Below are 12,917 nucleotides of genomic sequence, written 5' to 3' on the forward strand. Positions count from 1 at the left end.
AGAGCAATTCAACTGCATCAACATTTTTGACCTTGACCTTTCCTTTGACCTTTGACCTCTCTTTTCCCAAATCAGTGTCAAACTTCATATGCTGGTACATACTGATGTTAGCAAGTCAACTGCATCAAAAATTTTGACCTTGACCTTTTATTTGACCTTAACCGCACTTTTATCAAGTTGTGTTTAAGTCAGTTTTAATTAAAGACATCATTCTAGATATTTTTATCATATTGATTAGAGCAATTCAACTGCATCAAAATTTTTGACCTTGACCTTTCCTTTGACCTTGACATCACTTTTCCCAAATCAGTGTCAAACTTCATATGCTGATACATACTGATGTAAACAATTCAACTGCATCAACAATTTTGACCTTGACCTTTTATTTGACCTTGACCTCACTTTTATCAAATTGTGTTGAAGTCAGTTTTAATTACAATCTAATTAAAATTAGATGTTAGATTCGCTCACATACTCGCTACACGAACATCCCATGGAGGGGTCACGTCAGAGGTCAAATTAGGAACACCTCTAGATTTATTCGCTTCAACAGTATATGATGATTTTGCAGGCGACGATTTGATTGGTTAATAGAATTTGACCTCTGACATGACCCTTAATGGGATGTTGTTAGATGTGAGTGCAGCGAGTATGCAAGCGGATCTAACATCTAATTTTAATTAGATTGTTTTAATTAAAGATATCATTCTAGATATTTTTATCAAACTTCATATGTTGATACATATTAATGAGAGATATGCAACTGCATCAACATTTTTTACCTTGACCTTTGCTTTGACATTGACCTCACTTTTCCTATATTAGTGTCAAACTTCATAAGCTGATAGATATTGAGGTAAGCATTTCAAGTGTATCATCAATTTTGACCTTGACCTTTCATTTGACCTTGATCTCATTTTGATCCATTTGTGTTTAAGTCAGTTTTAAAGAAACCATTTATAATATTTTTTTAACTTCATATGCTGATACTTACTGATTAGAGCTTTTCAACTGAATCAATAGTTTTCACCTGAGCTGAAGGCTCATTTGAGCTTTTCTGATCAAAATTTGTCCGTTGCTGTCGTCGTCGTCATTGTTGTCGTCAACTTTTCACATTTTCGACTTCTTCTCAAGAACAACTGGGCCAATTTCAACCAAACTTGGCACAAAGTATCCTTAGGTGAAGGGGATTCAAGTTTGTTCAAATGAAGGGCCACACCCTTATTCAAGGGGAGATAATTCAGAAATAGTAAAAATTTGATGGTATGTTTTAAAAATCTTCTTCTCAAGAACCCCTGTGCCAGGAAGATGAAACTTTTAGGGAAGCATCCTCAGATAGTGTAGATTCAAGTTTGTTCAAATCATGACCCTCTGGGGTAGGGCAGTGCCACAGTGGCCAATCAAATTTTTACATAGAAATATATAAGAAAATTCTTTTAAAATCTTCCTCTCTAGAACCACTGGGCCAGGAAAGATGAAACTCATAGGGAAGCATCCTCAGGTAGCGTAGATTCAAATTTGTTCAAATCATGACTCCCGGGGGAAGGGCGGGGCCACAATGGCCGATCAAATTTTTACATAGAAATATATAGGAATATTCTTTAAAAATCTTCTTCTCAAGAACCACTGTGCCAGGAAAGTTGAAACTTATAGGGAAGCATCTTCAGATAGTGTAGATTCAAGTTTGTTGGAATCATGACCCCCGGGGATAGGGCGGGCCACAATGGCCGATCAAAGTTTTACATAGAAATAAATAGGAAAATTCTTTAAAAATCTTCTTCTCAAGAACCACTGTGCCAGGAAAGTTGAAACTTATAGGGAAGCATCCTCAGGTAGTGTAGATTCAAGTTTGTTCAAATCATGACCCCGGGGGTAGGGCGGGGCCACAATGGCCTATCAAAGTTTTACATAGAAATATATAGGAAAATTCTTTAAAAATCTTCTTCTCAAGAACCACTTTGCCAGGAAAGATGAAACTTATAGGGAAGCATCCTCAGGTAGTTTAGATTCAAGTTTGTTCAAATCATGACCCCCGGGGGTAGGGCGGGGCCACAATGGCCGATCAAAGTTTTACATAGAAATGTATATAGGAAAATTCTTCAAAAATCTTCTTCTCAAGAACCACTGTGCCAGGAAAGTTGAAACTTATAGGGAAGCATCCTCAGGTAGTTTAGATTCAAGTTTGTTCAAATCATGACCCCCGGGGGTAGGGCGGGGCCACAATGGCCGATCAAAGTTGTACATTGAAATATATAGGAAAATTTGTTAAAAAATCTTCTTCTCAAGAAGTAGCAAAGGCATGAATGACCATTATTTATATGAAAGCATCTTCAGGTAGTGTAGATTCAGGTTTGTTCAAATCATGACCCCCGGGGATAGGGCGGGCCACAATGGCCGATCAAAGTTTTACATAGAAATATATAGCAAACTAGCAAATTCTTTAGCAAAATCTTCTCAAAATTGGAATACACACAAGGCAATATGTTTAATGATCATAATCCCTTTGTTTCAGGAAAATTATGGAAGCACACAGCCACCTGGCTAATTAACATGCCTCAGGCTGTCAAGATTTTTAAAAATCTTCATTTTTCAAAAATAGCAAAGCCATAAATTAAGTAAATTATTTACTAATATGGAAGCATTCTAAACAGAAAGTAGTGTAGATTCAATTTTGAATAAAATACTTACAGTGCACCCCTGTAATTTTATAAAAGGCTTAAAAACAACAGTTAAGTTAGTTTCTTTGATTGAACTGATGTGATAAGGGCTAATTAAAGCCAGAATTTTTTTTTAAAGAATATATGTAAGACCAGTTTTCCTTATCCTGTTGGTAGAATATTTTGTAAATAGAATGGTCTCTACATGTATTGTTCAAATGTCATACCCTCTCCCTGAAAAAAGTATTTTTAAGGATTGTTTCCAAGGGACCAAACTTTAATAATTTTTGAAGGTTTCAACTTTTCAATAATAAACTGATTTATGCTTTTATTCCTTGCCACATTGCTCAGGTGTGCGATTGTGTTGATATTTTTAAAAAAATGAATGGAATACAGATATATGTTGACCTTGGCATTTCCTTTGACAGTATGAAAGGATATTAAAGGACCTCACTTTAATGAAATTAATGATCATAATCTTTATATGTTAATACATTTGTTTTAAAACTAATGTAACACAATTCAACTGCATCACTTTTAAAGATAATTCTGGTCAAATTTCATACACTAATACAAATTTTCATGTTGTTTTACTAATATACCCTTGGCGGAGCATTAATTCATGTCCTATGGACATATTTTTAGTTTAATAATATCTTACAGGAATATGTATTTCAAAGTTTACAACTCAATAAAGACAGCAAATTCTGAAAATAAAGAAATATACATTAAAAATAAAGAAATCCATTAAACTGTAATCTTTGGCCAGATAAAATGATAATCCATTAAGTGGTATAAACATGCTAAATATTGTAGCCTTCCTTGACTGAGTGATTGAGTCCAACCTATACCCCCAATGGGTCATGATTTGAAAAATTTTAAATTTATACATAAGGAATTTTCCCAAAAGTTTCAGTTTTCCTGGCCCAGTTGTTCTTGTGAAGAAGATTTTTTTATGACCTCATGGTATTTTTGATTTCTGTTGATTATCTCCCCTTGGAAGGGGGTTTGATCCTTTATTTCAACAATTTTAACTTTCCTTTACCCAATAATGCTTTTAAAATTAGCTTAGTACTATAGTTCTTAAGAAGTTGAGAAAAGTTTGACAGACAGATGGATGGACAAGAGGTAATTCGAAAAGCTCATTTCTATATCCTATACTTTAATCATTGGTGCATGAAAGATGCTTCAAGTGTTACATTGAACTACCCATGGTTTCAGATGCTGCAATTTCAGCAAATGAATCAGGCCAGATTAATGTTTTTGGTGCAGGTTCAAGTTTTTAGCTCACCTGCAAGTGAGCTTTTCTGATCAAAATTTGTCCGCTGTCTGTCGTCGTTGTCAACTTTTCACATTTTCATCTTCTTCTCAAGAACCACTGGGCCAATTTCAACCAAACTTGCTACAAAGTATCCTTGGGTAAAGGGGGTTTCAAATTTGTTCAAATGAAGGGCCACGTCCTTTTCCAAGGGGAGATAATTATGAATTAGAGAAAAATTAATGGCATTTTTAAAAAATCTTTTTCTCAAGAACCACTGGGCCAGGTAAGATGAAACTCATTTGGAATCATCCTCAGGTAGTGTACATTCAAATTTGTTCAAATCATGACCCGGGGGGTAGGGTGGGGCCAAAATGGCCGATCAAATTTTTACATAGGTGTATATAGGAAAATTCTTGAAAAATCTTCTTCTCAAGAACCACTGGGCCAGGAAAGGTGAAACTCACGTGGAATCATCTGCAGGTAGTGTAGATTCAAATTTGTTCAAATCATGACCCCGGGGGGTAGGGTGGGGCCAATATGGCCGATCAAAGTTTTACATAGGAATATAAAGTAAAAATCATTAAAAATCTTCTTCTCAAGATCCGTAGGAACAGGAAAGATGAACTTCATGTGGATTCATCCTCAGGCAGTGTACATTCAAATTTGTTCAAATCATGACCCCTGGGGCTAGTGTGGGGCCATAATGGCCGATCAAAGTTTTACATAGGAATATATAGTAAAAATCTTTAAAAATCTTCTTCTCAAGAACCACTGGGCCGGGAAGGATGAAACTCATGTGGAATCATCCTCAGGTAGTGTAGATTCAAGTTTGTTCTAATCACGACCCCTGGGGGTAGGGTGGGGCCAAAATGGCCGATCAAAGTTTTACATAGGAATATATAGTAAAAATCATTAAAAATCTTCTTCTCAAGATCCATAGGAACAGGAAAGATGAACTTCATGTGGATTCATCCTCAGGCAGTGTAGATTCAAGTTTGTTCAAATCATGACCCCTGGGGCTAGTGTGGGGCCATAATGTCCGATCAAAGTTTAACATAGGAATATATAGTAAAAATCTTTAAAAATCTTCTTCTCAAGAACCACTGGGCCAGGAAAGATGAAACTCATATGGAATCACCTTCAGGTAGTGTAGATTCAAGTTTGTTCAAATTATGACCCCTAGGGATAGGGCGGGGCCAATATGGCTTATCAAAGTTTTACATAGGAATATATAGGAAAAATCTTTAAAAATCTTCTCAAGAACCATTGAGACAGGAAAGATGAAACTCATGTGAAATTTAATCCTCAGGTAGTGTAGATTCAAGTTTGTTCAAATCATGACCCCCGGGGCTAGGGTGGGGACAAAATGGCCGACCAAAGTTTTACATAGGAATACATAGTGAAACCTTTTAAAATCTTCATTTCAAGTACTTCAAAGCCATAATTAGTAATATTTATATGGAATCATCCTCAGGTAGTGTAGATTCTAGTTCATTCAAATCATGATCCCCTGGGGGGTGAAAATTCAAGCCCCCCCCCCACCAACCTCAGTAAACTTTCAGTTCTGATCTGATATGTGCTTTTTCCTAGCCGATGTGCTCAGGTGAGCGCTGTGACCACTGGGCCTCTTGTTTGGTACAGGTCTCATTTCCATGTAACTAAAAAACCCTATATTGACCAAACCTTGGTAAATGATATATATAAGGATATACACTAACAGACTTGCTCAGATGCCACAACAATAGATGAACACTCTCATTGAATGTTGCTTCAGATGCTGGATTTGAAGTAAACATTTTCTGGATGAGTGACTAATTTGAAGTTTTGGGAAAATTCTAGCTATTCCAAGAAATTGCAAACCCTATCAGATCAAAGTTGCATAAATGTTGCATCTTGGATGTACACATATTAATTTAATGTGGACTTTACATTACTTAAAAACAATTTGATGAGGTACGTGTTCTGTTACTAATATATTGTGTTCACTTATGTTTGCATTGTTAAATAAATAGCCTGGATCTGTAGTTTTCTGTTGGTGTGTAGGGGAATGCAGGTTACAAGGTGGGAAGTTTTGTATGAATTAAGGTCAAGATACATAAATAAGAGAATTAAAATACATATATTTTGCTTTAGTAAGTTTAACCTACCACCCCATGTGTTTGCAAATTCCATTAATGCGGATTGAAAATGATCTTTTGTGACCTTACCTATGTCAGTTCAACTCACTGTCTTGCTTTCATTTTTTGGTCACAATGTTTCAAAATTTATGCAAAGTGGGTAACAAACTGTTTCTATATGCCTACTGGTGAATGAGTTCACTGATGCATCACCGTTGTAAATATATGTAGAAGGATCCTCGTGTCTTACTACTAGACATGTGAAGGGAAAATAAACTTACAGGTGAATGGGGCAAAATGACCAGACAGAGTAAGTTTATTCACAATTCATTAACTTTTATTGTGCTGAATTAGTAATATTGTGAGGTTAATGAGATCAGTGAAGGTGAAGACAATCTACATCTAGCCGGGTTTGCAGATAGAAAAATATTCCCGGAGAAAATACATGTAAAATCAAAATTTAAGAATTCCTTAAAACTTTGTTAAACAGAGAATTTTTTATCTGTAAAAATCAAAGACAGTGTGAAAGGTGAACTCAGTATTTATTGCTTTTGTATTTTCTGTACAAATACTCCTCCAAACATTGTTATAAATTTTACGTTATTTTACTGAACAACAACCATAATATGAATACCTGAATATCCCAGGGTTATGAACCCTGTATTAGAGGACAGCACTGGTCTTTGTGTTGTGTGGAACCAGTATTTCACATATCAGGTGTCAAATGCCCTCTTAAAAATAAATAAAGCAGTAAGTTCTGTATTGAGGAAATGTGCACCCCCTTAAATCCCAGCCACTTGTGTGCCCCCTTATTAACCCAAGTCACTGCTCTCAGAAGCAGTTCTGTGGTACATACAATAATTATAACCTCTGAATTGTAGCGATTTTGAATTACATGTGTCAATTTTTGGTTCACAAATGATTTTTAGCTGATGTACGTTTTACGAGTCAATGAGATCTAGCTGGGTGGATCTTTAAGCTTACATAGTTATTTTGAGAAATGATAGTGTGAAAATAGGGTGGTGATGTTTAGGGAACATTTATAAACATTTTAAAAAAAAAAATAAGAAATATATGTTTTGTCAATTAGCCAGACTTGAATACTGGTCTATTATTAGCCATTTCAATTTTCTATTTTTAGCGAAAACAATATTTCTTATAATCAGATATGCATTTGCTTTTTGCAAAGATAGTAAATTAATGTTTTGTACTCTTTATTAATTGGCATTTTCGGCATGTAAATGTACATTTACAACATATATAGATGAATGTGGTCACTCATGCAGTGCCTTATAGTAAATATGTGGACCCTTATAGCTATATAGACAAATGTCATTTAATATAGAAATAAACATGTTCAGGTAAATTTAAAGTTTACAGGTGAATCAAATGTGGGAATGACCAAACAAAGTAAGTTTTAATATATTGGTTAAAAATTCAATATTAATTTTGTTTTTGATGAGATAGAATTTTAAGGAAGTATGACCTTGTCTGATAACTTTGGAGAGCCCTACTGGGGATTCCTAGTGACAAGGTTTTTGGGACGATTATATTGGAATGTGGATCAATTGAACAATCGATCTGTATTGATCTACTTATCTTCTTATCTCTTACTGCCAGAAAAATCTGTCACATATTAATTACTGTAGAAGTACTTTTTTCCGAGTGGTATTAATTTACGCTATGAACGCGGTCACACATTTTCCGCGGAAAAAGCGTACTTAAAATAAATGTAAGGCATATAGTTTTTTAATACATAAACAGAAATTGAGAGTAATTTTGTCTACAGTATTCCTTAAAAGCACCATTTTTTTAATACATAGGAAGTAATTTTGCAAATACCGGTATGTAACCAACACTTCTAAACCTTTTGATTTTATTGGCATAGGTCAAGACCATGCTAGCTGCTTTATAAAATTTTAAGATGACTGTTCATCTTATCAGAATTTTTCCATATCATCAAGGATGGAAATGATATTAATGCAAAATTCATCTCTATATTGACTTTATTTTGTTGAAGTCTCCATGAATTCAAATAAGGCAATTAATGCTTGTCAATGGTTTATTTTTTGACTGTTATAATTTTAAGGGTATCATAGTGTCATCCTTGGGGTGGAGAATGAACACCTTAAGAAGACATGAAAAATTTACTTGAACTGAGATCATTTTCAATGTTAATGATTATAATCTTAATACCTTTTGGGCACACAATGAAGCGTGTCAATATTTGATGTATTCCAAGTAAAAGTCAAACAATAATAAAGACATATTTTATTTGATCTTCCATCCCTAACATGTACATTATGGGTTACGTTCCAATAATTTTACATAATTCTTGTAATTGTTTGATTTACCATGTCAAGCAACTATAGATTTAAATGTTGAAGAACTGGCAAAAATTAGGAATTTCAGCAACAATTGGGGTACCTCAAGTTTAAACTGGAAAATTTAGAAAATTTCTTCTACATATAAAACATTAGAGACATCTTGTGGTCTTGTGTAGATCAATAATCCTTTTGAAAATAGAGTTAAATGTTGTTTTTTTTTAGTTTGGTGACGGGGGTAATAAATCATGAGAGTGTACAATGAGCTTTAAGCTGTTAAAAAGATTTTTAGTCGACATTCAGATTGCCAAGCAATTTGTTTTGTTTGTTTTGGTGAAATAAGATTTGCAAATGTGAATATGCTGTATATAAAAAAAAATGTTGATTATGTCTCTCGAGACCATTAAGCTGTCTTTATGAACATATGTGAAAATTTCAAATTGATTTGAATTTGCTTGTCTTTTTGTCTCCCACAGCTAGTTTCTAAAAGCATAAGAAGAGGGGAAGTTAATGTGACTCTTTGTCTATAAAACTTTAGTTTCTGGAAGATATACCAGTACCTTTAATTGGCATATGCAAAATTCCTGTAGCTTTGCAATGAAATTTTATATTGTTTCTCCTTTAAAAGAAGACCTCAATCGATTTTGAAGTCCAAAGGTAAAGGTCAGAATATAATTCATATACTTTTAAACTGTGAGAATTGTTTTCCAGATAACTTTAGTTCTTCTTGAGCTTTTGCAATGAGACTTGAAGTTAATTATGAATTAAGACCACTGTTAATACTGAGACAAAAAGTGAAAGGTCAAGATCACAATTTTAAATATGATATGAAATGGTTTCCAGACTCCCTTCCATATTGTTTATATATTTAGCTAAAACATTTATAGCCCCTATTGATTTTTTGTAGAAAAGATCAGGGATCAAGATCACAAACATGTTTATTGTTACAAATTGTTTCTTGATATTTCAAATAAGCATCCATTCCTAAGTCAGGGGATGGGGTGGGGGTGTAATTTTACTGATCAGAATTATCTTGATTTATATAAACAGCTTGAATCAATTTAAAGTTAAACTTGACATTTTTGTTTTCCAGAGGAGGTGAAAGTAAAGGTGGGCCTCTCAGGCCCCCCGCCCATGAAAAGTGGCTACCAATATGTCAACCCAGGACAGGAGGATCAAATGGTAAATACTGTATTAACTATTCCCAATCAGATATATTGTCAACTTTATAAAACCTTTGGACTGATTCTCAGCAAAGCAGTGTTACCTGTGTTTTTAGTTAAACTTGAATCACCTTATATGAGATCAAGATGTGTTTTCTCTATTACTGACTAGATTTCTGTAAGAGTGGATTGATCTTTTGTTGACTTTATTAAAATGGTTATTTCTTAAAATATTGATAAAATTAACTTAAAAAGGATTGCATGTCCATAAAAAAAATCCTTGTTTTTTTGTATCATTGAACTTAACTGACTTCAGAAAGCATGCAATATGAAAAATTAGAGTACAATTTATAGAAAGGGTCTTAAATAAACATTGTTGAAAAGCAAACTCTCATTCAACTTTTCACCTTTCTGGGCTTCTTTAAAAGGCTCACTGAACCATTTTTTTCCCCCAAAATTTGCATGTGTGTGTGCTTTGTATTTAAATTGATGTATTTTTGTGTTAGAGACACATCTGTTTAAAAAAAAGGGGTCAGGTAGAGTCCCATCAATATAAAACGGAGGTCCATAAAAACATTTTTGAAACACTTGTCAAACAAGACAATAATAAGGCAGGAGTTGGGTTAACTGTATACAGATATGGAATTGGTATGAGGGACAATACAATAGCATTATTTATGGTTCCCTCAGGAAACTATTTTTCTAGGTAGCGAAGCTGCTGAGAGAAATAATTTCCTACTGAGAGGGACCATGAATTTGCTATTTCCTGAGTACCAAATCCATAATTTAATATACTATACAAAATTATTATGCTTCCTGTCAGTTTGTCTCTATATAACCCATAATCTACTATTCTCGCATAGTGTTCTAAGGTTTTATATAGCGTAAGCATACTATGCTGAAATAGTGCACGGCTTCCAATTATGAAGAAAATCCGACGACGCCCATACCGGGGAGCAAACTCACGACCCCAAGATTGTCAGTCCGACACGCTACCGATTACGCCACAGACGCCGTTATATAAAGTACTGTTCTATAATATATATAAACTTAGTTTCAAATATTTTACACTTACGATTAAAAATAAGCAAAATAATAATTATAAAATAGTTTTTTGCAACCCCCCTTCCTTCACTCAAATAATATTCTCTAAAACTATCTGTAGATTATACCTAAAGCATGGAACGTTCAAAATTAAAGAATAAGATTATGACATAAATATTGCATAAGGTGACGTCATAATAGAGTAGACGAATGTTACAGGTGATGAAACATTGGGAATGAAGAAAATATTGCCGTTTTTAGACGGTGGCTATATATAGCCACAGGCTATTGCTGCTGGTCTGTGTAAACACACGGGGACCCTAGCGGCGATTTTTGCAGAGTGAAAATAATGAAAGTAGACTTATTTCAATGTTTGAAAATAAAATGTACATAGTTAACAAATACTTTCAAGTTATTTCAGAGACATTTCGTTGATGGATACAAAGCCTAATTCCTGATATTTGCCGTTATCAATATTTCTCGCCTCATGAATATTCATTGAGTTATGCCGAACTAAACTAACTCATACACCAACCGACTCGTAAATTCGTAATCAAACTACAGATGTCAATTCGTACATTTTTTTTTTTCGTTTTTTCTCACATGTTCAAAAAATAAGTTTCGTACGCACATTGTGTTTCTTTAAAATTACCAATTAATTGTTGAAAAATATTTGAAGTTTTAATTGTACGATTGTTTCACTATCTAACTCCGAAGTCAAATACTAGTATTTATTACTAGTAATTGCTAAACAACACACGGCTGTTTCTTAAATACTGCTTTGTGAATTTTTTCTTTTACAATAAAACTTAAATAGTTTATTGTAATTTAACAGTCTTTTTGTTTGAATTTCTTATATCTGTTTACAATGCTATATTAGTAAAACGAATATATGTATTTTAGGAAAGAAGAAAAAAGATCACTACATCTTAATCAGTTAATAAAACGGTTGTTGGAGGTATATGATGCCATAAAATTTGCTAAGTTTATAACCATTCTAGTTTTTAAATATAAGACTTTGTCTGATTATCTCAGACACAAAAACGACTCAACGGATAAAAATTTGTCAAAGCTATAATTAGAAAGACTACAACGGACAATTTACCCATATATTTCATTCCTATAATTAGAAACTCTAACGTGCCTCTAATAAATATACCCTTTAGTGGGTGTACGAAAAAGTACACTCAAATACATGTGCATGAAATAAAACTAGTATTAGGATTTTATGCGATTTTAGTGGGCTGAATTTAGGTCAGTCTTCTGGTGTGTTCACAACGCAGTAAATATGTATTGCGCAGTGATTCGCATGCTTATTAAATTATTAGAATATTACGTATGAGAAATACCATCATCGCAAACCATAGCCAAAATGTATGATCCTCTCCCATTCTGGAGAAAGCTCCATGCGCATATATACAGACTCCGATCGTGACTTGAGACGACGGAAAGTAGAGACAGAAAAATATTTTGTTATTCTTTTTTTCTATCTTTTTTTTCTGAGCAGTACACGAGGGTTGTCGTGTTCAAAGCGTTTTTCTCGAAAATAAGTAGGCGCTGCAAGATAAAATTTTAATTTCGCAAGTATTTATTTATCATATTTTAGTGTATCTGAATTCTTTTGATAAAATATAGACAATTTTTATGCACCCGAATTTTTTCGGGGCGCATATTGTTTTTGTCCTGTCTGTTTGTCTGTTTATCTGTTTGTCTGTTTATCTATTTGTCTGTCTGTCGTCAACTTTAACCTTCGCCATAACTTTTGAACCAAAAGAGACAGGGACTTCATATTTGGTATGCATACTCCTCTAATAAAGTTCTTTCAAATGACATCAAGGTCAATGACCTTGTGACCTTGAATGTGACCTATATGCTAAAAATAGGTTTTTCAACTGTTTGTCATAACTTTTGAACCATAAGAGATAGAGACTTTATATTTGGTAGGCATACTCCACTAATGAAGTTCTTTCAAATGACACCAAGGTCAATGACCTTGTGACCTTGACTGTGACCTATATGCTAAAAATAGGTTTTTCAACTGTTTGTTATAACTTTTGAACCATAAGAGATAGAGACTTCATATTTGGTATGCATACTCCTCTAAAAAAGTTCTTTCAAATGACATCAAGGTCAATGACCTTGTGACCTTGACTGTGACCTATATGCTAAAAATAGCTTTTTCCACTTTTTGCCATAACTTTTGAACCATAAGAGATAGGGACTTCATATTTAGTATGCATACTCCACTAATAAAGTTCTTTGAAACAACACCAAGATCAATGACCATGTGACCTTGACTGTGACCTTTATACTAAAAATAGCTGTTTCCACTTTTTGCCATAACTTTTGAA

The 12,917-nt window shown here is 33.9% G+C and overlaps 3 protein-coding genes across 3 annotated transcripts in view; 2 read left to right on the forward strand and 1 right to left on the reverse strand.

Annotated features, from left to right (window-relative positions):
• Positions 1 to 12,917, reverse strand: part of LOC134280849 (ATP-dependent RNA helicase A-like) — a 309,572-nt gene that overhangs the window by 278,383 nt on the left and 18,272 nt on the right. The gene's annotated exons all lie outside the window — the stretch shown is intronic.
• The window catches only part of LOC134280890 (lipoma-preferred partner homolog), an 86,797-nt gene that overhangs the window by 21,453 nt on the left and 52,427 nt on the right, over positions 1 to 12,917 (forward strand). The gene's annotated exons all lie outside the window — the stretch shown is intronic.
• Positions 6,260 to 12,917, forward strand: part of LOC134280256 (polyamine-transporting ATPase 13A3-like) — a 29,006-nt gene continuing 22,348 nt past the window's right edge. The window contains exons 1-2 of the mRNA XM_062762664.1: positions 6,260 to 6,345; positions 9,453 to 9,541. Coding sequence (XP_062618648.1) covers positions 6,333 to 6,345; positions 9,453 to 9,541 — 102 coding nt within the window. The 5' untranslated portion in view covers positions 6,260 to 6,332. The remainder of the gene's footprint in view (positions 6,346 to 9,452; positions 9,542 to 12,917) is intronic.

The sequence above is a fragment of the Saccostrea cucullata genome, unplaced genomic scaffold (assembly GCF_032062105.1).
Source record: "Saccostrea cucullata isolate Sc308-1 unplaced genomic scaffold, CSIRO_AGI_Scuc_v1 ctg105, whole genome shotgun sequence".
Classification (NCBI taxonomy): domain Eukaryota; kingdom Metazoa; phylum Mollusca; class Bivalvia; order Ostreida; family Ostreidae; genus Saccostrea; species Saccostrea cuccullata.